At 34.8% G+C, this 23,286-nt stretch overlaps 5 protein-coding genes across 8 annotated transcripts in view; 2 read left to right on the forward strand and 3 right to left on the reverse strand.

The window, feature by feature from the left end:
* Positions 1–4,914, reverse strand: part of LOC120767763 (putative mediator of RNA polymerase II transcription subunit 26) — a 68,763-nt gene extending 63,849 nt beyond the window's left edge. The window contains exons 1-2 of one of the 3 annotated variants that reach the window (XM_040093998.1): positions 4,668–4,914; positions 1,375–3,197 (exon numbers count right to left, since the gene is read on the reverse strand). In XM_040093998.1, the coding sequence (XP_039949932.1) occupies positions 1,375–2,613 (1,239 nt within the window). In that variant the 5' untranslated portion in view covers positions 2,614–3,197; positions 4,668–4,914. Of the gene's footprint in view, positions 1–1,374; positions 3,198–3,421; positions 4,341–4,667 lie in introns of those variants that run through there. The other 2 variants (XM_040094000.1, XM_040093999.1) reach the window with 2 other exon arrangements.
* An 834-nt stretch (positions 4,915–5,748) lies between these two features.
* On the forward strand, positions 5,749–8,155 carry LOC120768494 (ATP-dependent DNA helicase PIF1). The gene is made up of 3 exons (XM_040095211.1): positions 5,749–6,619; positions 6,683–6,843; positions 6,902–8,155. The coding sequence occupies exons 1-3, from the start codon at positions 5,821–5,823 to the stop codon at positions 7,934–7,936; spliced, it is 1,995 nt and encodes a 664-aa protein (XP_039951145.1). The 5' UTR covers positions 5,749–5,820; the 3' UTR covers positions 7,937–8,155.
* Positions 8,156–8,435: 280 nt separating this feature from the next.
* LOC120768495 (NADH dehydrogenase [ubiquinone] 1 beta subcomplex subunit 10) lies at positions 8,436–9,467 on the reverse strand. 2 transcript variants are annotated; one of them, XM_040095213.1, is made up of 4 exons: positions 9,369–9,467; positions 9,204–9,291; positions 8,719–8,994; positions 8,436–8,647 (listed from the first exon to the last, which is right to left on the reverse strand). In XM_040095213.1, the coding sequence occupies exons 2-4, from the start codon at positions 9,283–9,285 to the stop codon at positions 8,502–8,504; spliced, it is 504 nt and encodes a 167-aa protein (XP_039951147.1). In that variant the 5' UTR covers positions 9,286–9,291; positions 9,369–9,467; the 3' UTR covers positions 8,436–8,501. The 2 variants fall into 2 exon arrangements, with proteins under 2 accessions (XP_039951147.1, XP_039951146.1); XM_040095212.1 differs by having other exon boundaries at positions 9,350–9,458.
* A 5,047-nt stretch (positions 9,468–14,514) lies between these two features.
* On the forward strand, positions 14,515–16,262 carry LOC120769517 (eukaryotic translation initiation factor 4E-binding protein). Its single transcript, XM_040096555.1, has 2 exons — positions 14,515–15,089; positions 15,557–16,262. Exons 1-2 carry the CDS (start codon positions 14,948–14,950, stop codon positions 15,763–15,765), a joined length of 351 nt encoding a protein of 116 aa, XP_039952489.1. The 5' UTR covers positions 14,515–14,947; the 3' UTR covers positions 15,766–16,262.
* Positions 16,263–17,985: 1,723 nt separating this feature from the next.
* LOC120769509 (phosphatidylinositol 3-kinase regulatory subunit gamma) lies at positions 17,986–21,528 on the reverse strand. Its single transcript, XM_040096545.1, has 3 exons — positions 21,094–21,528; positions 20,121–21,015; positions 17,986–19,595 (listed from the first exon to the last, which is right to left on the reverse strand). Coding segments are annotated over exons 1-3 (1,566 nt in total). The 5' UTR covers positions 21,095–21,528; the 3' UTR covers positions 17,986–18,925.
* Between the last annotated feature and the right edge of the window lie 1,758 nt (positions 21,529–23,286).

Below are 23,286 nucleotides of genomic sequence, written 5' to 3' on the forward strand. Positions count from 1 at the left end.
CAGTTATTTTTATACAAAACTCGCTTCGGTCTAGGTAGCTCTCAAATAAGACTGGTTTGCGTTGCAAAAACCAAAATACTCTCAGACTTTTTGTAGTAATGTAAATATGGATTCGAATTCAAATAAAAAATCCAGAGCATGCAAAGTATTCTCACAAAACAAAAGCACTAAACTTGTCGGTCCGATACGAACGCTAACACAGCGAATGCACAACCTGTACAAAAGTAATCGCTTCAACGAAATACGCGAATTGCCGTACAGTGCAATGGACCGAACGACCGACTGATTGCCATACTGACGGTTAAAGTGTGGCAATAAAACCCAGTGGAAGTCACTGTCAGCGCTCGAAAAAGAATTACGGCCGTTAAGACAAAAAAATCGCAAAAATAAACAACAATTGAGTTTAAGTTTGAAAACGTGTCTCCGTTGGCCGACAGTCTGGTAGTCGCCGTCAATGGTGTTTCGCACGTTTTGCGCGTCTCTTTTGGTCTCCAATGGCTCAAGCTCGGTGAGCCTAAATCTAGTGTCTACTGTACATGCATTTATGAGTATGTGGGGTTTGCTAGTTTCATCGGCAGTCTCCCCGACCTACACATATTTATGTTTGCGAGAAATTTTGTTTGCATGTATTTACTTGTGAGTGTATATACTCAGCATGTTCAAAGACGCTCGACCGTACGTCGGTATTTCAAGTTTATCTTCACAACTTTTTTTGTTGTCGAGATTACCCGTCGGTTGCTGTTTTTCTACTATTTTTTTTATTTATTCATACACTATTGGTGTAGGTACGAGTACTTAATTGTTTTTTCTCCATTTGCGAAATTTTTTATTTTGACCGTTTGCGCTTGTGCACGCACACATGATTTTCACACAAACAACAACAATAATCATGCAGAACTCGGAACAAAGTGAACCGACACCATCTCGCCTGAAAACCGGTTAATAATATTTGTGCTTATATTACAAATACACATACATACATACGTATGTATATATGTTTTCATATACATATGTGAGTAAGTTCATTCGCAGACTTGTGTGTACTATAGTATGAGTCGATTAACTAAAGCTAAAGTTTTGCTTGCTGGTAAGCATTCAACATGGGTAAGTGGTTCATTCGGTTGATATCTGAGGCTTTAGAGGCATTCTTATGCCATTTATTTATCCAGACTGAGTCTAGAACAATGCTCACAACTAACAAGTTCAATTCAATTCGTTTCCCACCTTTATTTGTGGCTACTGTCCTCATCTAATACCGTAATTTTATCAAAACTACAGTTTTAAACAATTTGCGAGTTATTCAAGGTATACAATTACAAATAAATGCAGATTTAAATTTATCACATTGGATCTATTGTAAATTTCGTTAGTTACCTTTCGTTTCATGTAGAGTATTTCATTTTGTGCCTTTACAGCTTCCTTGATTTCGACCTCCTTCAGCTCATCCAAAATCTTCTGATACTTTTCTCGATTTTCGACATCTAAAGCCACATGTAAATAGTCATGCCAATTGCGTGAATCGAAACCCCAATGACATGTTCGATTTTCGACTTCCCGATGAACATGGCCCACAAACTTCTGTGGCGAAAACCATCCCTTGCATTCCAGACACATGATGCAAGTTGGCTTTGTGTATGAGTAAAGTTCGGGTGTGCAGATACCATCACATTTCCCGAAACAGCGGTGATATACTTTGAAGGAAATGGCACCTTTCGGGATGTCGTCATCGCTAATGTAATTATTTCGGTCTACCCGATGTAAAAGTGCTGCGCACAAACGCTCTGCATCAGTGCGTGTTATCAAACCGGACGCTTTCACATCCGTAGGCAAAATTTTTGCTGCTTTGAATTCCAACAGTTGATCAGGTGAACATTGAGAACAATAGATGCCCAATTCATCAAATATGCGATTTATTTGATCAAGGGTAAAATCGGCTAGTACATTGTTTAGAAACTGAGGCAGACATAAACGCATTTCTCCGCCTAGCGAGAAACAGCCAATAGTTTTTCCTTCCAATCGCGTTTCGTATAATACACCGGAGCCCGAGTCTGGTGCGGTAAAGATGGGTTGCGACAACTCCGGTGGTGGGGGTGGTATAATTTTAACTGTGGTAACAGGAGGCTGAGAAGGAACTGTTTGGGATTGAGGTTGCGTTGTTTGTGACGACATTGACAACGGAAGTGGCAATGATTGCGATGGCAATATTTCACCCAGCTCATGTGGTTCGGGTGAGCTGAGAACTTCTTTTTTAATCAGCGGTGCGACCGGTGGCAAGGCGGAACCCGCATTTGGTGAATTCAAGCAAGATTGTGATGATACTATTTGCGGGCAGTTAGACGATATTTTGTGGACACTACTGGAGGAACTGTTGGATGGCAAATTCCCAAGCGACAGGTGCCCAGAACAAAGATTACGAACGCCTCCAGTATTTAGGTCTGTGTGGTTGCCACCGCTGCCACTCACGCCAGTCAAAGTGGCATCCAGCGGGCAATTGGGGCCGGTCTGGCAGCCAGCAACTGGTAACGCATGACCAGGTCCCTGTAAACTTTTTGGTGCACTTGTCTGATACTTTTTGAGCACTGTGTGAATATTGGGCGTAACGTACTCAGTCATTTTTTTTATTATCCGTTTTTGAACACTTCCTTCTTACGAAGGTAGTGCTGAAGCGGCAGTCTCAGAGACTAATAAAAATTTGAGTAACTTCAAGTCACACACCAACAGAACAGTCCAATTTACCGACTTTAACTTGTTTACAGATGTTCACATTCAAAAATTTCGACTTTAATCGCACTCTTCTCCACTTGAACAATTTTAATTGATTTTTTTACACTTTGGCACATCATGCAGTGGCACAAGTTTAATATTTTATTATATTTCCTTTATTTTATTAATTATGTGCCTTTTAATACTATTTTGTTATATTTTGAAAATTTGTATACACCAAATTTTCTTATATTACTTCTATTTTTTCACTGCTTTAATTATTTTCGCATACACTTCCGACGGCATTTTTGTAGTCAGTCATTTTCATTCGTAAATGCGACATACAGCACCAAGACCGTTTCGCTACCACTGACACTCTCTTCCACCCCCAGCTTTTCTGTGCTTTTGCAACTTTCGTTTTAATTTGCTTGTTTGCGCACTTTACAAACAGCCCGGTTTTTGGCAGCGACGAAATTTCAAAGCAGCGCTGACAACTAAATAAAAACAAATAATTAAAAAACTGTGCCTATTTTTAAACTCACAGGCACAGCAAAAATTAGAAATATTTCTTTAATCCTCATGTCTTTATTTTGATTTGGTATTTTATTTTACTCCTTTTATTTATTTATATTATTATTTGCTTCTTTGAGCGACCTTTTCACATAATATACAAATTTTGTATTTATCACTGGGATGCTTTACTATTCAACACACTAACTTTTAGAAATTTCTGAAAACATTATATGACATCTTCACATGCACTGCAAATTCGCAAACACTGCACATTTCACTTATTGGTGCGACGTATCTCCACAAATAGTTATATTCATATGCGAATACATCCATCCATATGAACATATATGCATGTGTGAGTAAAAATTTATGCGTTTGTACGGTTGAGTGTATTTAGAAAATATGCGCATGCAGAAAAATACGCTGAACAAACGACCTCGCGACTGACCGTTCGACTGATGACCAAATTGTGGCGCTCTGAGGCTGAAATGTCAAAAATCCAACTGGATTCTGCTACTTCTGCTGCTCTCCTTTTCTTTTCTTTCTATTCTTTATTTCACTCGTTCCGAACACTCTTTTGCCAGTTTCGTACTACCGAGAGAGCGCGATAATGTATACCGATACGAATTATTTGAGTAGCCCCAAAGAGCGGAGCAGTGGCTGCGATGCTGTGCGGCTAAATGCCTAATAAGTTGGTCTGATTGGGGCTGATTGGGGACGGAATCGGCAACAGTGGTCGCGTTGCTAGCTTGCGCGTGTTTTACTCTCTCAGTCGAATTTTCGTTGCGTTCGGTTCTTTTTTGCTTTGTCTCCTGATTGTTGTTCTTGCACTTTATTTATTTGCTGCTTTTCTGATTAGAAAATACAAGAAAAGTATATACAATATATGTACACAATTATATTGGAGACGCAGAGGCAGACATATGTCTCGTCTGTTTGTCGACACTAGTCGAAAATACTGACATTCAGCGAAAGGGAGGGGCGGCACTAGATGGGGAGAAAGCACAAACAAATTAGGAGACCAAGTCGCAATTTTAAACACCCTGTCTGTTTTTCTCATCTACAACTGGCTGGTTGATATTCCAAAACCTTTTTTTTTAATAATGTATGCATACGCATACATATATATGTATTGCATTTGTTTTTATTTATTTTTATTTGCTGTCGCATTTGTGTTTGTTTTCGCCGATGTATGCATGTATGTAAGTACGTCTGGCACTTAAGTGTGTAAAATATTGCCAAAGATTTCATTTGCTCACTCTAAACACACATCCGTATATGTATATTACAAATATTTTTCGCAAAATTTTACTTATCACATTTTTTATATGTACATTATTTAATCTACTTTAGCATAAGTATGTAATGTAAACTTCAACATGTTCTGTGCGTAGGGTTTTAGTATTCGCAGCACTTCACATTTCGCCGATACCATGTTACGTATTTATCACCATTTTTATATTTTGCGATTTCCAAATCAATCAATGCCCTCGATGACTTTCGACTTTACATTTTTAATTATGTATATCCGTTTTATACATACTTATGTGTACAATAAGCACTTAAAAACCTTTATTTTAATTCACTTGGCAAGTTTCTTTACACGATTCTTGCCTTTCACGTCAATGAAATATTCGTTTATCTTTAAAATGTTTTGCGAAATACGCGACGCACACTACCTTCTTCAACGAAATAAACAGAACAACAATACGGCGTTATCTGCGACTCTATGACAGCAAAGTTAGCGGCGACACCATTCGGATAGACCACGACAATCAGACTTCGTATCTCCCAGATACATTGGGCGCCGCCATCATGCACTACCGACCATTGTTGGCAACAGAGAAACTGACAGAAAGTAGAGAACATACATATTCACGTTCTCTAACATTAGTTCGTTGAGTGCGAGTATGAAAGTATTCATTAAAATATAACCAAAAAATATAAAATATGTAAAGCATGGTATGACCAGAGAAGGTATATACATATATGTATGTATATATAACCATGAATCAATTATAGAAGCTAGTGTCGATACGGAGCGTGCTTCCTCTTACGAAAGAAGTGTTTGTATCCAAAATGTCAAAATCAGTTGCTGTGTGATTTTTTCACTAATTGTTTGTTTACATTTCGATGATTATGTATTATTTACAATCTTTCTATTCAGTTATCGCCAAAAAACGTATTTTTTGAATCATATAAACAAAACAGCTGATTTTGACATTATGAATCCAACTGAATCAACTGGATAATGGAGATAGCAAATATGTTTCAGGTATTTAATTTTTAATCAAAATTTTTCATTTATTATGTATTTTTTTTCATGCAAATAAAGAACTATTTCAACTATATAATGCTCTCGTAAGCAGAAAAAGTGATATGAAATGATGGCTATATTGGATTCCCATTATCAAATGAAATCTATTAATTTAAAAGATACAAATATTTTTGCCTGCTGGCAACATAAGAGAATAATTGTGAATGTTCAGCTAGAAGAAGAAGTTAAACAACAAGGTCAGCAATTTTGGCGGGTTTTAACATTTCATTTTAGGAAACATCGTCTAAAAAGTTTTCCATCCGTCCAAAATCTTAAGTTTAATAAAAATGGATCTAAATGATGCAGTCCTAACTTGTGCCGTCAATATCTTATGGACTAATGCAGTCGGTGTGACAGGAAAAAAAATGGTTTTTAAGATAGCTACATTACGTTTAATACGAAATGATGTAAGGGAACTTTTCATTGAAGTCGCCGGTGAAAAAGCTAAACCAATAAAATTCAAGCTGAAAGATGTGATGGTACATAAGAAATTTATGTCGGAAGGTAAAGCGACAATTAATTTCAAAATTGAGAACTGTTCAATGTATTTGTCAAATGCACCACCTGGCACCTTAATGTATTTTCTCCGCACGATATTTATAAAATTAAATGGTGCAGTTCATAAAGATGAGGCTACTACTCAAAAACAGTTAAGAGCTCATATGTTGTCAGGAAAGCCTAGTAATTTTGAAGAGGTCTCTCCCATAACAACAACAGAGATGATTATGGCTAGGAAAAAGGCTGGTTTATTAGGACGTAGCTCTGCGACAACGCCATCACCACTGGCTACTAAAAAACGACGATTTGATGATATTAAGATGGGTGATGGAAAAGTGACTTCTAATGCACCAGCAGCGAAAAGGCTTTATCAAGATAAAAGTACACCTTCGCTGGGAATGGAAGACAATGTGAAACTTTGTGAAGAACAATTGGAAGTTTTACGTGCATCCACTTCAGGCAAGAACGTGTTTTTCACAGGCTCTGCAGGTACAGGGAAAAGTTTCCTGTTACGAAAAATTATTTCAGCTTTACCACCAGACGGTACTATGGCGACTGCGTCTACAGGTGTTGCTGCTTGTCTGATTGGTGAGCGAAAACAAAAGCTATATGCCACATTGTTTATTCTTAATTGTTTTTATTTAAATTCAGGTGGCACAACCTTGCATGCTTTTGCCGGTATTGGCGGTGGTGACTATGGACTAACACGTTGCATTGAATTAGCCTCGCGAGCTGCAAGTGCTCAGATTTGGAGGAAATGTAAAAGACTCATTATAGATGAAATATCTATGGTGGATGGACAGTATTTTGAGGTTTGAAAGCAAATTTTTATTATATATATTAAACTCAGAATATTTGTCAACATTTTAGAAAATAGAAGCAGTTGCAAGACATGTGCGTAAAAATGACAAGCCTTTTGGCGGAATACAACTGATATTATGCGGAGATTTCTTACAACTACCGCCTGTGGTAAAAAATGAAAACAATTCGAATCCAACGCAACGTTTTTGCTTCCAATCAAACGCCTGGGAGAAATGCATACAGTGTGTCTTTGAGTTGAAAGAAGTACACAGACAATCCGATCCAGAATTTGTAAATATATTAAATCACATACGAATCGGGCATGTTAACGAAGAAATTACAAAACGTCTACGAGCTACATCTAAACAAAAGATTGAAGGTGGTGGTATTCTAGCAACTCAACTTTGTTCACACACAAACGACGCGCAATCTATAAATGAAACAAAGCTTGAAAGTTTAGAGGGCGAAAACATTTTATTTCGGTCTGAGGACTCTGATGCGAATATGGTGAAACAATTGGACTCACAATTGCAGGCAACTTCACAGCTATATTTAAAAATTAATGCTCAGGTAATGCTATTAAAAAATATTAATATATCTGCTGGTCTGGTAAATGGAGCCCGTGGTGTTGTGGTGCGCTTTGAAAAAGGACTACCAGTAGTACGATTTAAAAATAATCGTGAATACGTTTGTAGTCATGAGAAATGGATTATAAAATCAGCATCGGGTGGTACAATAACACGTAGACAAGTGCCTTTGAAATTAGCATGGGCATTTTCAATCCACAAAAGCCAAGGACTGACATTGGATTGCGTTGAGATGTCTCTGTCGAAGGTATTTGAAGCTGGGCAGGCATATGTTGCTTTATCACGCGCGAAATCATTGGACTCCTTACGAATATTAGATTTCGATCCAAAACAAGTTTGGGCCAATGCACAGGTCCTTCAGTATTACAAGCTATTTCGTAGACGCCTACATGACAGTACAATGATACCACTAGGTGCAAAGAACATAAAACGTGAAAAAAATAATGATCCAAAATCGAGTGCTTTATCCAAATTGAAGAAGAGCCTAATGGATAAACCATTAGTATCTATTAGCTAACAATTACGCAGCTGCTTGTTTAGATATTAAGTAAAACGTTGTATATAAAATTATTTTAGCCTTCCGATAACTCAACTGACATTTTTGAAACTGTATTATGATTATTTAGTTTAAACTTGACTAGCGTATTTCATACAATTTTACTTAGATACAAGTTGTAGGAAAAATAAAGTGGCCCAACACTTCAAACACTACCTTAATACTCAAAGGACTACTGAATCTACAATATTTTTTAATCTTACAATAACTGATTTATATTTTCTTTATTAATATACATATTTTTTACTAGAAAATGATAGTTTTAGTTAAATATGTAATATTCGAAAATACTTCCTATCATATCGTGTTATGTCAAATGCTTTATATCATGTACAATACTTTTATTAAAGGACATTATATAATATTACACCACATTATAGCGATTACTATGCCTACATGGCAGCAAGAAAAGTATACATTACGCTATGTATTGAGTGCATGGAGACAAAACGCAAATGAGTCTTGTTCTTAAAAGTATCATAATTTTGCTTTAATTTCAATGCATAATTTTCGTTTGGAATCTATTTTACTCTTCTTCCGCAACAAAACTAGATGGTACTTCCTCTGTTTTCATTCCACTGCCGACTTGTCCATGGCGACGCTCCCAGATCAAACGATGTTTCTGCTTCATGTATGCACTTTTAGCATTAGCATAGCCACCTAAATCCCCATCTATTATTTCAAAAAATTCAATTAGAAAATTAGTATATTTTCATGTTCATGAATAAGCTTTTAATACTTACATTTAATAAACCAATTTTCAGCAGCCTTTTCATATTGTTCTAAAATAGGCTTGCATTTTTTAATATGGTCGGGCGCTTCATACATTGTACAATCCTCGAAACGTTGGCGTAAAATTGATACGATTTCATTTTCAACCATTCGATCCCGGCGAAATTGTTGATCGGCTTCAAAACGGCAAGCAGCATCGTCAGTGTAACACTGATCGATTGTAGGAACACGTTGAAAACGTTGATGATACCACGCTTGTTTCTTCTGATTAGGCTCAACAATAGATTCTGTAAAATGCAATAATACTCTATGTTTGATGAAACGTAAACAAACAATTGGGTGCTCATCTTGTATGTAATTGAGGTTATGTTATTATGTAATGAAGCAATCAAAACCAAAATTAGGATTTAAAAAAATCATAGCTATACAATTATGGATGTAGGTTTTACACTTTATATTCCTCATATTATTTACAATACCTCACTAGAATGCCTACCTCTGAACCATGTTACGGGCCCATCGATAATATTGCTCACTGACTGGGCAAAACTTGCCATTGGGCTCCTTGGTTCCGGCATCGTTTACTAAAAATGCCAAAAGAAGAATAAAATGCATCTTATTTAGGTATTCTAAAATATTTACATTAAAAGACGATCCTTACTAAGCGGTAAAACAAAATAATAATTTTCACAATGCCCACAAACCGTGATTCTGATTTTGATTATGCTTCGAAGAGCAAGTTGTCAAAATCCAGCTGATAATAAGGTTTTTTCTGGTTCGTGTCTTCTCTTTACATTCTTCGTTTTTTATTTTTGAATAGCCCTTACGTAGTATCTCCACAGGCAATAATTATTATTCGTCAGTTATATTGCCGAATAAAACTATCTACAAGATGTCTCCAATTTAAGCCACCGTGCTTGGGCAGTGTGAGGGTGATGCTCACGCCGCGAAGTGAAGTGATTTGAAAATCACAAAGTGACTTCGCGGTAGCTGGCTCTATATAAGACACGCAGGCAAAGTGCCTGGCCAGTGCGAGAATGATGCTCACGCCGCCAAGTGAAGTGATTTGAAAGTCACAAGGTGACTTCACGGTAGCTGGCTCTATATAAGACACGCAGGCAAAGTGCCTGGCCAGTGCGAGAATGATGCTCACGCCGCGAAGGGAAGTGATTTGAAAGTCACAAGGTGGCTTCACGGTAGCTGGCTCTATATAAAACATGCAGGCAAAGTGCCTGGCCAGTGCGAGAATGATGCTCACGCCGCCAAGTGAAGTGATTTGAAAGTCACAAGGTGACTTCACGGTAGCTGGCTCTATATAAGACACGCAGGCAAAGTGCCTGGCCAGTGCGAACATGATGCTCACGCCGCCAAGTGAAGTGATTTGAAAATCACAAAGTGACTTCGCGGTAGCTGGCTCTATATAAGACACGCAGGCAAAGTGCCTGGCCAGTGCGAGAATGATGCTCACGCCGCGAAGGGAAGTGATTTGAACATCACAAGGTGACTTCACGGTAGCTGGCTCTGTATAAGAAAAGCAGGCAAGTGCCTGACCAGTGCGAGTATGATGCTCCTGCCGCGAAGTAAAGTGATTTGAAAGTCACAAGGTGACTTCGCGGTAGCTGGCTCTGTATAAGAAAATCAGGCAAAGTGCTTAGCCAATGAATGAATGATGCTCACGCCGCGAAGTGATGTGATTTGGTAATCAAGGAATACACAGAATTTTGAAGCACTTGTAAATTTTGTATTAGAATATCTTTTTTTCAAAAGAAAAGTGAGTTGCTCACTGATGGTTTTTATGATTTGGCAATATTAAGGTCGAGTGGTGCCCGGCAAAATTGAGTGAGTTTGTCTACGAAAGAGTGTGTAAAGGCATATTTATATGCATATACATATACATACATATACATACATATATACATACATATGTATGTATAAAGTCCATTGTGCGATAATATTTTCTCTGAAATAAGTTTATCAATTAAGACCTTGTTTCTGAAGTTCATCGACATCGAATGTTGTCCTTATCAACTGAACCTTTAGTAGATCTGAAACTGTTAAAAGTTTAGTAAGAATAGCTATGTATACAATTAATGGAGTTAGATTAGAAATTAGTAGTGGTCCCGAAATTCATATTTAGCGAATTCAGCAAAGGAAAAAAAAATAATCAAAAATCGTTATTTATTTTTCAAAATTATCTTACATTTATTAGAAAGATGCTTACATACATATTGTGCATACTTATGTATGTACATATGTAAATATCTCATAATGGTTCTTACGCCAGTGACTGCCAAACGATAGCTCAGAAATACATACTTATGTATGTACATGGGATCTACCTATTGATCCCAAGTGGAATACTGATTTTGGTCTACAAAAGAGAAAAATAATATGTAACTACAATAACACATTGAATATGGCAAATTTTAATTTAATATATGTATGTACATATGTATGTATGTATAGCTTTGGATTTTCAAATTTAATTGTGTTAAAGAACGCACTAACTCAACATAATTGATAACAGCAAATACAAAAATTATAAATTGTGTGCATGTATGTACATACATATGTATATATGTACATATATACTTAGTATGTACATACATGCATTCATAAATAAATTATGTACCTACATATGTACATATGTATGTATGTACATACATACTTATGTATAAACGCGGGAAGCATTAAGTGTTTTCACCCAGCAAAATTTTACCAAAACATCTTGTAGGCTGACGAAATTTTAGTAGAGAATTGCTCTGTTGCGTTCAATTTAAATTAAGTTATCTGGGCATAAGTATAATATACAATGTATATACATACATATGTATGATTGTACATACATAAGTATGTACGTGCTTTTAAAATAAATAAGCATAGTCCAGTGTTTCCGAAGAAAAGATGTGTAACTGTTTTACCTCTGAAAAAATAGCAGTTAATTGACACTTCGCTTTCTTATCTATAAAATGACTTACATATGTACATACATACAAGTACTTACATACTTATGTGTGCACTGATATACTAACAAATATATACATGCATATGTACTTAGGTACATGTGAAAGTGAAATTGGCAAAATAACAAAAGAAACTGAGTAGTCAAGTAGTACATGTCAGACGATTTGCTTGCTATGACTCATAAGTGAGTAATTGGGGGTCTTATCACACCAATTATAACCACACAAAACGTGCACATACCATACACAACTCATAATGCCAAAATAAAAATGCGCAATTATACATACATACATATGTACTATGTATTGGGATGTTTTTTCCGACAGACCTAGTATTTCACCGTTAGAGAACGACAGCGTTTGTTGACCTAATTTTGGAAAAATCACATAATTCACGCGTATTGCTGTACATACCTATAAGTATGTATGTATGTTTGTACATACATATACATACTTATGTATGTACATATATATATATACATATACATATGTACATATTTATAAACATAAACACTGTTGCTTCTATTTATAGGCGTTTCACCGTCGTGATTCCTGTGGTCATTTTCTCTCAAATTTAACTTGGTGTGTGTATATGTATGTATGTATGTGCTTACGTGATTTGTTCGAGGTTTTCCACTTGGGGCACTGCACCCAGCACCGCTCATTTAGACTTATGATAAGTTAACGTGTAAACAAGTACATACCAACGAACATATTCAATGTATCGTAATAGTCGTACATCGCCGGCTCTGCGGCCGCTATATGGCGGTGAAATTTGCTAAAGGGAAGAAAATAATTGTGCTCACGTCTGTTTACAAATGTACTCGTACATACTTATGTACATACATACATAAGTGTAACGAACAACCACGACCCAAACACACTAACTTTGACGTGACGGGGAGGGTTGGCGACGAACAATGTACAAAGGGGGTTATCAGACCAACAGAGGTGGGGCCAAGTAAATGCAACTTGTAACTGAATGCATTTTGACCATCCCGTACGCATGAGTGTCACTCAACCATCCTCCCGACGTAATACTTGACGGTGGTACCGGGGGGAACGGTACAGGACGGTAGGAGGTTTAGTTCGGATTAAAGTTCCACACTGACATGGGGTCCAGGCTTTCGATGCTTCCTCCTCGTAAAAAAAAAAAATTAAAAAAAACATCCATAAGTACATATGTAAGTATATTCAAATGCAAGCTGCGCACACCCTTTCAAGTATAAAATGAATGTACATACATATGTATATATGTATGTATGTATGTATGTATGTGATCCGATACATTTGTAAGGAATAATCATAACGCTGCTCTCGATAAAATTCTGCGTCATCTTGTAATAAGGCTGCTATGAAAAGGTGCAATTATGTTTGTGTTGGTGGCATACGTGTCAGCGAGCATGACGACGACACGTGAGGATGGACCTGTATACTTACATACATATGTATGTATGTATGTTCCATAAACTGATATTATCCACAACGTACATATGTACATACATACGTATGTATGTGTAATTTTATACGCCACTTCTTACCTACCAGTTAACGATATTTAAATCTATTCATACAAAATAGGGTCTGGGTTTTGTATACTATGTATACTCGTATATGCTTATACATACATCAAATGTATGTATTTGTATGTAAATACGAGCGGCCTTCATGAGCGAAATTGTCACACGTGTCGGCGCCAATATCTACCAGAATGACGCCAATGCGCTTTTTACGCCGTAGAAATCGTGAAGTTCCTATTGTTATTCCCTATGGAATAAAATAAATGTTATATAATTATGTATATATGTACATACATATGTATGTATGTTCATATGGGTGTTTGTAAACCGGTTTATGCATAGGTAAATCACATATAGTATGAATATACATATGTACATACCTACATACATATGTATGTATGTGGGCGTGTGTTTGTACTTTTCTAAAAACAATATAAACAATGCTATGTACATATGTATGTATTTGTTTACCCGCTTAATATGCAATTTCCACTCTTTAATTATGATTCTCATCTGTCGATCAACAACCTTCTCAGGCATCTTGAGTATACATACATATGTACATACATATGTATAAGTAAATAAGTATAAGGTTAGTAGGTATTTTACATAGATACATACATATGTACATACATACATATATAAATATTACTGCGTCGTTTCGTACTCTCCCAGTCTCGCCAACTCAAATTGTTTTGTTCGCTGCCGGCTTTTTTTGCAACTATACATTGTATTTATGTACATATGTACATACATATGTACTTATATTCATGTATGTATATAAGTATATGCGCGTTTACAGTTTTGAAGGGTATATTTATACCTAAATGAAATATAGAACTTTCTATGATTTCTAGTTTTTGTTTGTAATTTTGATAAGCTCATGAGTATTGCATCAGCCAGTTAACTTTGTAAGAATTTAACGTAAATACAGTCTCCGCCAACATGTGAGTAACGATGTACATTCATGAACCTCTGATGAATCCTCGCCCCTAGAAATACATCGGTTTCGATGAATGGGATTAAGTTACATACATATGTATGTATGTATACTTACATATGTACATACATAAATAAATACTCATAACAGTTAAAGAAAAAGAAAAGCTCTCATGCATTATATGTACATAGTCCCGCAAGGTTAGTGAATTTAGGCCAGAGTAAGAGAAGTCTAGCAAACAGCGAGGTCTAAGAACCTTCCACAGTGCGCAATAATTTTATTTATCAATAACAACAAGAATCTTAATATCTATATGTACATATGTATGTAGTATTTATATATAAGAAACACACTAAAATGCTTCAGCGCTGGCTAGAACAAACAAAAACAACCGCGCCGACGACTTCGGCTTTATGACGCTCGCGTAAAATTGACAAACACATTTTCGAGCATGTGCTCGCTACTACGATGTTGCGCTACGCCAATGTTTTCGTATAAATATAAACGTTCCCCACCCAAACACAATAGTCAAGTTCAAACTTTCGTTGGATTCGAGACGTAATTTTGTCGGAAAATAAGTCAGTAATCATCATTATAAAAGTAAATTGTGTTTCAAGTGCAAATTTGAAGTTTGGATAATTCTCAAAACATTTTAGTTTTCGCAAATTGTTAGGTTGAACGGTCGCAACTGCTGATATTGCGATTCTTGCGCAACAAATTGTAAAATAAAAAAAAATATTTAATTTGTAAATAAGTGTCGAAGAAATTTTTGATATAAGGCGATTAAGTGATTTAAACAACCAAAGTATAACTCAAAATGTCAGCATCACCAACTGCTCGTCAGGCATTCACGCATGCACTGCCAAAAACTAAAAAAATTTTTATCTCGGACCCCATTCAGATGCCAGAAGTTTATTCATCCACTCCCGGCGGCACACTGTATTCAACCACACCTGGAGGTAAGTTTTCAAAACAACATGTAATTGTTTTTCATTTAGATATTCATGTGTGGTAAATTACAAAGTTGTAGTTACAATGTCACTTTGGGCTCACTCATTTGCCAAATTTGAATTCATGTTGAAAAATAAACGTTAAAACTAGTTGGCCACTTTCCGAGAATAAAGAAGTGCTAATGAAATACGATCTTTTAATATAAGAATTCAAATGTTTAAACTCACATAGATATGTACTTATGTAGTTACAATTACGTAGAAGTACTGACGATGGTGCAGTCTATTGTATAATGGCTCATCAATAACAGAAGACATTTATACATATACTACATAAGTATACAAAAATGTTAATTGCATGTACAAATGGACTCAATTGAGAACATTAATGTTTGCGCTTATACATACATATATACATATGTAACAAAAAATACGAATACGAATTTTATTATATCGGAATATATTTTCTATTGCAGGAACAAAGCTTATCTATGAACGCGCATTCCTCAAAGATTTGAGAGGTTCGCCCCTAAGTCAAACACCACCATCCGATTTGCCTACATGTCTTCTTCGCGGAACCCCACGCACACCATTCCGGAAATGCGTTCCGCCGCCAGTCGATTTAGTAAAGAAGGCACGGTCAATGAAAATAGAAGACCACGAACAGTTCCAGTTGGAATTGTAATATTTCAAGGCAGCATCAGCAAAAGCCAAATCAATTCCAAAATACTGCCATGAACTCGGAAACTTATTGAATAAGGCTCTAGCTGAGAGGAAGCTTAAGAATATACATTACATACTCATAAGTTGTACCGATAAAGGCATCCACATTCGCGTTCTTTTTATTTATAAATAGTCATGTGATTTATTACGATTTTCGTTTCTTTTTATATTTATTTTATAAAACTTCAAAATTGTAAGCTTTAGTTTAAATCCCTGGTAAGAAATGAAAAACATTAAATACTATCAACTTTCGGTCATATTGACCGGTATAAAATGTTAAGGATTTTGTTGGTTATCCAACATTTGTGATTTTATTTGGATCATTAACATAATTATATTTAGCTGAGTGTATTGTGTACATTAGATATAAGCAAACTTAGACATACATACATATGTACACTTGTATATATACTTTTGGTTATTGGCCAAAGCGAAAATAAAAGTCAAAACTTCTTATTTATACATCTTTTATAACTGTAACGAAAAATATGTAAGTGTAATCTTTAATTTTCCATCTACGAGCCATGGTTGCCCATGAAGATATTCAATACCTTCAAAATAACAAAGATATCAAAATCTTTTCCTCCACAACGCTTCAGCCACAATTCTCTTACGAAAACCATCCGTAAATGCCTGGCGTTGTCTATTCAAAGGGGGGTATCGTTAAGGTCCGACCATTACCCCAACTAGTGGACGTGATCCGACCGAGAGTGAAATCTCTCATGCAATGGATACAACAGCAATGGAACAGCTAAACAATAACGACCAGGAATGTTAAAACTTGTTACATTTTACGAAACGGAAGGAACAGTTATTGTAACAGGCGACAGGTCGCTAGGCATTCAAAGATAATATACCCTTGAGTTGCATAACTTCTGATAGGACTTCAAAAATATCGGATTAAAACTCAATAAGTGTTATAATCCTATACCCAACATTCGAATAAACGCTTTACAGTTAATTAGTTTGCGAAGATATGTTCTCAATATTTGGGATTAAAGCGCGAAAATATAGTGTCTAATATATGAAATATTCCGAATATTCGTCTCTTCCGATAGATTGCAAAGAAATCAAAAGAATATGATATCCTTATCCAATTCTCAATTCGCAACATTTATATAAATATATAATTTATTTGTATGATTTATTTGTTCTTATTAACTTAGATATACTATATGTATATATATGTGTATGTACAAAGTAAAAATTCCTTGTCAATTTAATACAAAATGTAAACCAAGCATATGTATATCCCTAAGTTTGTGTGTTCTTAATTCAGCTGGCATGTCATTTTGCAGACGATCCCGCCTACATTTCTTTGTCCATATCTCTTATTCGTGTTCTACAACCCTTTAATAGATACCATCAATGTAACAGGACAAACAAATACAAAAATCAAATGAATAAAAAAATATATATTAAATGAATATAATATGATAGAATATATCCAATAAAAACACCTACGTATACAAAAGTTTAGTTACGTTTACAGCGAAAATTTTAGACATGTAGTATAAAAAGCTTGGCAGATGTTCTAAAACGTCTATATTAACAAGAGAGATATTAATTTATTTTTTAACTTATCTTATATCTACATATGTATGTATGTATGTAATTCGATTTCATATTCGCTTCTGAACTCTTTATGGTTCGAAATTCCCCCCATTGTTAATAGACGTTTTTGTAATATGGCATTCAAATTAGTTCATTTAGCAATACTAAAGAGAAAATTAAACCCCAGTAACTACATCTACTGATTAGCAACCTTCATAGCCAATGCTCGCGTGATGCACATTAACTCCAAACAAACCTGGAGTCGAAAATGGGAAGATATAAATGGAATTGTTTCAATATCTATTGGACTTTGCAAAGTTCGGTTAATGCTGGGCCTCGCTTTTCCGCACGGAATTGCACTGCCATATGAATTACTCTGAAGATGTAGTACGTACATATACATAAACTTTCAAGTTCTTAAGTTTTTTTATAAGTGAAATATTCAAAGACATACGCGTATTTATTATTTGGTTTGTGGTAATTTAGTATTGCATTCATAAAATAATCAACGTTCTGAGAGTACTGTAATAGAATAATATTGCTGTTTATGAAATCACAAGACAATCTAATATTTAGAGACTTGAAGTTCTAGAATTTCTCATTCGATATTGTAATTAATACCAACAAATTTCCGTAGGAGCTCTCGATTTTCCCAATTAGTTTCTGTGATTTATTATTGCAGAACATTTCATCTAGTTTATAACTGATTTGACAATATTTTTATGTACAAATTTACAGATTTTTTAGTAAACAATTATTTATTTATAACTGATATAATCGTGTTTCAACAAAATGTCAACCAAAAATAGTACAATACAAATTTATACCATAAGTTGATAATCGTTTTTCTTCTTGTATAAATTTAACAGCTGAACATATCACGAAAGAAATGCGTATTGCGTAATAACATTTGCATTCCATTATTACATTGAACATTTCGATTTTACTCTAAATATCTTCATATAAATATAAATAGTATAAATATAAAACAACATTGACATTATCTCTTTAATATTGTTTCTCAAAACTATATGTTTCACAATAATTTGTATATTTTTACCGATGATCACTGTATGACGCAGTTTTATATCATGACAACAGTTACAAAAGCGCAGTTCAAAATTTAGCATGACACAACTCATTGGTTCTCTACTGTCGATCGAATTTGTTCAGGATTTCAATTGTGTTTTCCACACTATTAACACTATATTGTTTTACAAAAAATAATAATTATTATTATTAAATTTCGAAAAAAAATCGTCATGCATAATAACATTGCTTCTCAAATGTTACTCTTTACGAAAATTAATCCTAACTTCGTTGTCATCTTGCTGTATTTAAAAAAAATATATAAAAAAATTGCAACACCATTACATCACAAATGGTGTACCCGAAAGCTACATTATTTGAGTTTTTTGTACCCACTTTAATCATAATTGGATCTCATAATTAATTTAGTGCGGGTCTTTAACTACGAATTTAAGCTCCATGTCCATAATCACATATACTTAAAACAAGGCCTTGGAAAAATAACCTTCAACACTTTTGCAATTCATTAAAATTGTTTACTACGGTTGTGGCAAATTTGGATTACCACTGCCACTTCCCCCGGGATAAGACGATAATAGAGAGTTTAAGGAAGAGGGTGGTGTTGATACATCCAATGTGTCACTAGAGGGTACTGGAATTGCGGATGTTGACAGCTGTTGCAATGGTTGTTGTTGCAGCTGCGCTACTTGTTGTTGCTGTTGTTGTTCTTCAATTTGGAGCTGTTCCAATTCCAGTTCTTCTTCCAATTGCTTCGTAAGCGAATCCTTATTGGCATGCCAATGTTTGACAGGAATACGCAGCGTGGTGGTCAGCGTGTCATTATGCTCTTCGAGTGAATTGCCTGCATAGTGTTCCACCAATTTTTTTAGAGAATCATATATATTATAAGGAGCTGCAAAACCAAATCCACTTTCCGTTTCATAGATAATACAATGGTTTACGACGTTCTTACAAGCAATGGAAAGAGCATAATGTCCAGCGGAACGAGCCCTTATAAGGAATGTGCCAGTAGGGGCACCATTCAACAACTCTTCGGCCTCTTGGCGCAAACAGTCGCGAAGGAACCATAATGAATCATTATTATGCGGTAAATTCGTTCGACTTTCGTATCTTCTTTGCCAGGCATCGAAACCCATTTCTGTGAGTAAGACAATATCCTCCTCCTTAATACCAGCTTCCATTAGGCGCCTGAAAGGGAAAAGCGTATGCAAATAAGTGGAAATAGATAAGGAATATTGATTAAATGCATTTTTGAATCCGACTTTAACATGCTTCTAATAAAATTTATCTGACCTGGTTGGTTCGTTTACATTATGTATTTATATATACACACACATATATATATATATGTATGTATATATATGTACGTATCTACTTTTGTTTATTTGAGTTGAATCGAATAATTAATCAAGCCATGAGAAGGAAAATTTTATTTGCGAAAAACAAATATACTCGGAATACACAGATATTTTTTCCAACGATTTTTCTTTTTTTGTGCTCATCTTCTCAATGGTTTGATATACAGTGTAATAGATGGGAAAATATATACATACATATACGAATATAAAAAAGACTATAGTAAGCAGCAATAACAAATGTATAAAATAATGATAGCGATTGTTTATATACATAAATAATTCAAAAAATTTATAACGAAAATTATGTTTTTATTTAAAACTTAATTTCTAATCAATTTGATTTTAGTTAACTTACTCTGTAGTCCTTTCTTTTTCCAGACTTAGCTCCTGCAGCTCAGGTTTCGCGGCGTTGATTTGACGTTCCAGCCTTTTATATTCCTCCTTCTTGTCTTCTACATACCGGTTTAATTTTCCCATTTCTGCACATAATGATTGAAGCTTAATTTTTAGTAATGTGGCATTTGCCTGTAATTTTTCTTGATCCTGTTGACGACTTGCATAGTTGTTATTTCCTCCACTTGCACCACCGTTTGCGTTCGTTATTACCCCAGCTGTGCCGACCTGCGGCTGTATTGCCGTACATATATATGATTCTAACAATTTTATTTGATTTTTAAACATTTTTTCGGCTTTCAAAAAAACTTCTTGGTCCTGCTTTTTCTCATTTAATTCAGCTTCCACGTTCTTAAATACTTTCATTTTCTGATCTAATAGGTGTTGCTGCTTATTTAGTGTGTGGTGCAAACCAAGAAATTTATCGGCAAGAAATCGCAAATCACTGTCATCGTCTTCTTCTGCTGGTTTCACAATTGGATTGCTCAACGTAATGTCAAGCATTTTGTTGTAAAGCTTTAAGGAATTTACCCTATAGTAGTTGATCAACTCCACTACTGAATCAAACTTGCAGTCTGTGAAACCATACTTTCCATTTAAATGACAAATTTTTATTAACTTCTCTGTTCCATCTTTTATTAAAGTTAGAGTATATTCTCCATTTTTGTTTAAGGCATCACGCACCAGAAAACTGCCATCTGGCTCCCCAGATAAAATATTTTTCACTTCCTCTCGGGAAATTCCGCCCCAGTACCATTCGGCTTTACTAAGCTCTTCAGCATTATGGTCATACTGTTGCTGACCTGCACTAGGTGCTTGCGGTCGCATAGTCGAATAATGCAACGGAGAAGGAAACACTATATTATATTGTAACACAAAAAATTTGATTAATTTACTTTAATATTTTTCTAATGTAGATTAAAATTAATACTCACTTTTTTCTTTCAGTTGGGGTTTAACGCAGGAAAATCACAGAAAATATAGATTCTTATATAAATTTTTTCGTTCCACGCCAAGTTTTTTTACTTGCTGAAGCTTAATTTATTTGATCATTCATACTATCTTTTCAATAAACTTCATTTCAAGCAGATTTTATATTTTAGACGTCTTCGGGGCGGCTTTGAAGATCCGCGAGTAAAACACACTTGCGTATATACATTAGCTGAAAACGAAATTTTCGTAAAGTTTTCAACCATTTACAGTAGTTGCAAACGGGAACAATTTTCAAATTTCAACATTTTGCCCAAAAGAGATTCATTTTTCAAAACGTATTTTTGAATTCCACTATTTACCTAAGCTAAAACCACATGCAAATGTAAAGGCGATTCTTTTGCAAAATTTTTATGTCAAAACGACGGAACAAGAAAACCAATCAAAACTCGAAGCGAATTCGCTTTAATAGAAACGCAGCGAAAAGTTCAGAGTTGCGAAGTATTTTAAAATTTTCGAGGTAATAGAATTCAGATTGCCAATAAAATTGGTAACTCTGGAGCTCGGTGTGGGGTTTTTATCCTGAAGAACCCTAATAAAGAAGTTTTACCAGAAAACGTTGATTTATATAAATCACTTTGTTATTTTTATAAAATTTTAATTTTGATGCATCAGTAATTTATGTATACGTATACAAGATGCAATAACCAGGTTTTTCTATTATACAATATGTGAATTGATATCTGTATGCAAATCTATTAAAAATTTTCAATTAGCTACATTTTATATATTAAGTCGTATGTACGTCGCTTTACTTTTTACATACATACATATGCATGACCCTAGATTCATCCAGAGAACAAACATGTTTTATGTTCTCTGATTCAACCCATTCGTGTTATGTGTTGTATGTATTTAACAAAAATCTTTTATATGTAAATATACTTATATGCGTGGAAGTACCCTTTTTTTCCATGTGTGCAACTCATCAAAAACCACATTGCACTTACGGAGCAAAACAACAAACCAAACTCGTTCAACTCATTGTTGTTGTCTGTCCACAAATCACACATTTCAGAAATCTCTAGCGTTTGCGTCATTCGATGTTATTTTACCAGGCAAGCAGCAAATAGTGTAAGAAATAGCCGCTAAGTGCAACCAGAAGAGAGCGAATTGTTATTTAAAAGCTAAGTGTAAATATATATCAAACATACATACATATGTATCAAATGTGGGCACATGCACGCTGACACTGAGCACAATGAAATACACACCGATATTCATGTTTATATTTTCGTATATACATAAATAAATGAGAAAAAGTGCACAGGGACAGTTCTCCCATTAGCAAATCTCAAAATGTAAGTTGTACATACATATATAAAATAAGGGCTGCTCGTAACAGTTGAACACGATATTTAATTTTAATATTACAAGCTGAATACCAAATTTATCAATATTTAAGATTTCCATATACATATGTACATATCGTCACCTGAAATGCAAAATAACGTAGCAACATTTTCGAAAATTTACAGTGGCGTGAATGAAACACGAAATAAAATTGAACAAGAGTGAAAAAAAAATTAATATTGGTTAAAACTGTTTTATATTTGAGCGCAGAACCTGAAAATGTTGAACAAACGTCATAGTATGAATGTTATTTGAAGTAGTGAGCCGTAATCAATAAGATACTCAATTTCGAATTTTTTGATGATACGTTATTTTGCATTTTAGGTGACGATATGTATTCCTAATTAATAAATGAGTTTGTATATTGTATACATACATGTATGTTATATCAATGTATAGGTATGGACTAAACATCTGTTTTGTTAACCAAATACAATGTATTCCTATCTTGCTTAAACAAAGATAAACAGAGTGTTGCGAAACATACTTTCTCAATTTTACTTGGGATTCAATCAACTGCACACGCCGATAATTTTCAAAGTTGTCCTTTAAAATCATCTTCTCTCATTGACATGTTTAAGTATGTATGTATGTATATATTTTGGGACGTCCAACCTTTTACCTGTTCTATTGAAATCATAATTAATAAATTCTGTTGCGGTTTGTTTTTGTTTTGGAAACATACATTCTATTCTAAATACATAAGTATGTGTGTACATGTTTTTTAGTCGGTTTGCATTTTAGATATACCATTATAATGCGTGATGCAAAAGCATATACATACA

This window comes from Bactrocera tryoni, chromosome 2 (assembly GCF_016617805.1).
Source record: "Bactrocera tryoni isolate S06 chromosome 2, CSIRO_BtryS06_freeze2, whole genome shotgun sequence".
In the NCBI taxonomy this organism is placed as follows: Eukaryota; Metazoa; Arthropoda; class Insecta; order Diptera; family Tephritidae; genus Bactrocera; species Bactrocera tryoni.

Excerpts from the sequence above, each read along its gene's own strand:
- LOC120769509 (XM_040096545.1), bottom strand. Across the intron at positions 19,596-20,120 it reads GAAAAAGAAAGGACTACAGA|GCGCCTAATGGAAGCTGGTA; the intron begins GTAAGTTAACTA and ends TTTCCCTTTCAG.
- LOC120769517 (XM_040096555.1), top strand. The coding sequence starts at position 14,948 with ATGTCAGCATCACCAACTGCTCGTCAGGCATTCACGCATGCACTGCCA. Across the intron at positions 15,090-15,556 it reads GTATTCAACCACACCTGGAG|GAACAAAGCTTATCTATGAA; the intron begins GTAAGTTTTCAA and ends TTTCTATTGCAG.
- LOC120768495 (XM_040095213.1), bottom strand. The coding sequence starts at position 9,285 with ATGCCGGAACCAAGGAGCCCAATGGCAAGTTTTGCCCAGTCAGTGAGC. Across the intron at positions 8,995-9,203 it reads GCCCGTAACATGGTTCAGAG|AATCTATTGTTGAGCCTAAT; the intron begins GTAGGCATTCTA and ends TGCATTTTACAG. Across the intron at positions 8,648-8,718 it reads TGAAAATTGGTTTATTAAAT|ATGGGGATTTAGGTGGCTAT; the intron begins GTAAGTATTAAA and ends TTGAAATAATAG.
- LOC120768494 (XM_040095211.1), top strand. The coding sequence starts at position 5,821 with ATGGATCTAAATGATGCAGTCCTAACTTGTGCCGTCAATATCTTATGG. Across the intron at positions 6,620-6,682 it reads TGTTGCTGCTTGTCTGATTG|GTGGCACAACCTTGCATGCT; the intron begins GTGAGCGAAAAC and ends ATTTAAATTCAG. Across the intron at positions 6,844-6,901 it reads TGGATGGACAGTATTTTGAG|AAAATAGAAGCAGTTGCAAG; the intron begins GTTTGAAAGCAA and ends TCAACATTTTAG.